This window comes from Chrysochloris asiatica, unplaced genomic scaffold (assembly GCF_000296735.1).
Source record: "Chrysochloris asiatica unplaced genomic scaffold, ChrAsi1.0 scaffold00132, whole genome shotgun sequence".
Classification (NCBI taxonomy): domain Eukaryota; kingdom Metazoa; phylum Chordata; class Mammalia; order Afrosoricida; family Chrysochloridae; genus Chrysochloris; species Chrysochloris asiatica.
Genome location: NW_006408650.1, coordinates 8,298,124 through 8,301,293, shown reverse-complemented (window position 1 = coordinate 8,301,293; position 3,170 = coordinate 8,298,124). Strand labels below are relative to the sequence as shown.

Genomic DNA, 3,170 nt, shown 5'->3' with positions numbered 1-3,170 from the left:
TGGCACCTAACAACAACAATTCATACTTTGCAAGCATTGAAGAAAGTCTCTTTTGGTATGAAAACTTTTTCTTGACTTTTACACTATGTATCCTGTTGTGGTTGACTAATTTCACTCAGTCCACCACTTATCCATCAGACTATCATACTGTAGTGGCATGTGTATTGCTGTGCTTCTGGAAGCTATGCCACTAGTATTTTAAATAGCAGCAAGGTCACCTATAGTGGAAAGGTGTTAGCGGAGCTTCCAGACTAAGACAGACTAAGAAGAAGGAGAGGTTGACCATTTCTGAATGGTTATCCACTGAAAACGTTATGAATAGCAACAGAACATTGTTGGTTATAGTGCAGGACGATGCGTTCCTCAGATTGAAAGGTACCCAAATTACAACTAGGGAAGAGTTTCCTCCTCAAAGTAGAGTTGACCTTAATGACTTGGATGGAGTTAAAGCTTTTGTGACCTTCATTTGATGATGGAGCAAAACTCAAAATGAGGAGAAACCATTTCAGACATCCATTAATAATTGGAACATCAAATGTAGAAGTATGAATCTAGGAAAATTGGAAGTTGCCCAAAATTAAATTGAACACATAAAGATCGATATCCTGACTGGAATCAGTCATTCTGAATCAGAAAATCAGGTGGTTTATCATCCTGTGAATGATAACTTGAAGAGGAATGACGTCACATTCATTGTCAGAAAGAGCATTTCAAGTTCTATCTTGAAATATGTTGTTTGTGATAGGATGATATCCACATACCTATAAGGAATACCTCAATGTAAAGACAACAAGAATCCTCACAACTGGACCAGTAAATAACATCATGATAAATGGAGCAAAGATTGAAGTTGTCGAATACTTCATTTTGTTTGGATCCACTATCACTCATGGAAATAGCAGTCAAAAAAACAAATGACATATTGTGTTAGGCAAATCTGTTGCAAAAAAGCAAAGATGTCAGTTTGAGGACTAAAATGCACCTGACCCAAGCCATGGTATTTTCAATAGCCTTGTATGCATGTAAAAATTGGACGATGAATAAGGGAGATTGTAGAAGAATTGATGCATTTGAGTCATGGTGTTGGAGAAGAATATTAAAAGTACCATGGACTACCGGAATAATAGCAACAACAATAAATCTGTGTTCGAGGAAGCATTGCCAGAATGTTCTTTAGAAGCCAGGATGGTGAGACTTTTTCTCTCCTACTTTGGACATTGTATCAGGAGGAACCAGTTTCTGGAGTACATCATGTTTGGTAAAAAGGAGAAGACCCCAATGAGATGGACTGGCACAGTGGCAGTAGCAATGGCCTCAAGCATTAAAACAATTGTGAGAATGATGCAGGACTGGACAGTGTTTTATTCTGTTGTACTATGAGTTGGAACTGACTTGATGGAAGCTAACAAGAACAACAAACAAGAAAGACCAGTTAATACTGTTATTATTCAAATTTACACACAAATCACTAAAGCCAGTGATGATAAAATTGAAGAATTCTATGAACTTCTTCAGTCTGGAATTGATCAAACAGGCAACCAAAGCCCCTAAGTTTGTCCCTATTTTTCCTTTTATGGTCTTTATAGTTCTAGTTTTAACATTTAAGTATTTAAACCACATTGAGTTCATTTCTGTATGGATCTTGTTTCATTGTTTGCAAGTGGATTTCCAGTTTTTCCAGCACTATTTGTTGAAGAGACTCTTCCTAATTTAAGATCATCTGACCATAGATGGATGGATTTATTTCTTGGTTCTCAATTCTGTTTCATTAATCTATGTGTCTTTTGCTGTACCAGACTGTTTTGTACCAGTACCAGACTGTTTTGACTACTGTTGCTGTGTAGAAGGTTTTGAGATTAAAAAGTGAGAGACCTCCTACTTTGTTTTTCATCTTTAGTAATGTTCTGATCATCTAGGTCTTTTTCCTTTCCATATAAAGTTAGTGATTATTTTTTCCATTGCTTTAAAGAATGAAGTTTGAATCTGGATTGGGATTGCATTATATCTATAGATTGTTTGGGGCAGTATTGACATTTTCAGAATGTTAAGTCTTCCTATCCATGAACATGGTATATCCTTCCATTTTTGTAGGTCTCTTTTGGTTTCTTGTTTTGTAGTTTTCTTTGTATAGGTATTTTGTTGCTCTGGTTAGGTTTATTCCTAAGTATATAATCTTTTGGAATATAAATTGTGGCTTTGTAAATGGTACTGTTTTTCTGATTTCCTTTTCAGAGCTCTTTTTATTAGTGTAAAGGAATCTGACTGACTTTTTTTATGTATTGAAAAAGTTTATATTTAGAATTAGCCAGCTGGACTCAAGTTTAGATGATCCCAATTGTGTTGGCAATATCCAAAGCATCATAGTCAGGAACCAGTCGAACATACGCCTTCTTTTCTCCATTAGGCCTGATGAAGGTGTTGACCTTGGCTACGTTAATGTCATAGAGCTTCTTCACAACCTGTTTGATCTGGTGTTTGTTGGCCTTGACCTCCACAATGAACACAAGTGTGTTATTATTTTCAGTCTTTTTCATGGCTGACTCAGAAGTCAGATGGAACTTGATGATGACATAGTGGTCAAGCTTGTTTCTCCTGGGGGTGCTTTCCCGAGGATGTTTGGGCTGCCTCAGAGTATTGGACCGCCAGAAGATGGATGACATCCGGATCTTCTTTTTTTGTAGCTGTGGATGCCTTTCAGCACTGCCTTCTTTTTTTTATAGCTGTGGATGCCTTTCAACACTACCTTCTTTTTGTACAGCTGTGGATGCCTTTCAACCCTGCCTTGTTTTTGTGTAGCTGTGGACGCCTTTCAGCTCTGCCTTCTTGGTCTTCAATGCCTTTGCTTTGGCTTCAGCTTTGGGAGGGGCAGGTGCTTCCTTATTCACTTTCAGTGCCATCTTTGTAAAAAAAAAAAAAAAAAAGTGGAATCTGACTGATTTTTGTATGTTGATCTTGTTTCCTGACACATTCTGAATCTCTCAATGAGCTCTAATAATCTTGTAGAGTCTTTGGAATTTTCTGTGTATAGAATTATATCATCTGCAAATAGAGTTTTCCTTTTTCTTTGCCAGTTTGGTTGCCTTTAATCTCCCTTTCTTGCCTTACAGCTCCAGGTAAGTCTTCCATCACAATATTGAAAGGAGTGGTGATAAAGAACATCCTTGTCTGGT

The 3,170-nt window shown here is 37.2% G+C and overlaps 1 protein-coding gene across 1 annotated transcript; it reads right to left on the bottom strand.

Moving 5' to 3' along the window:
* Positions 1-2,321: 2,321 nt before the first annotated feature.
* On the bottom strand, positions 2,322-2,897 carry LOC102815114 (60S ribosomal protein L23a-like). The gene is made up of 2 exons (XM_006869603.1): positions 2,792-2,897; positions 2,322-2,677 (listed from the first exon to the last, which is right to left on the bottom strand). The coding sequence occupies exons 1-2, from the start codon at positions 2,895-2,897 to the stop codon at positions 2,322-2,324; spliced, it is 462 nt and encodes a 153-aa protein (XP_006869665.1).
* Between the last annotated feature and the right edge of the window lie 273 nt (positions 2,898-3,170).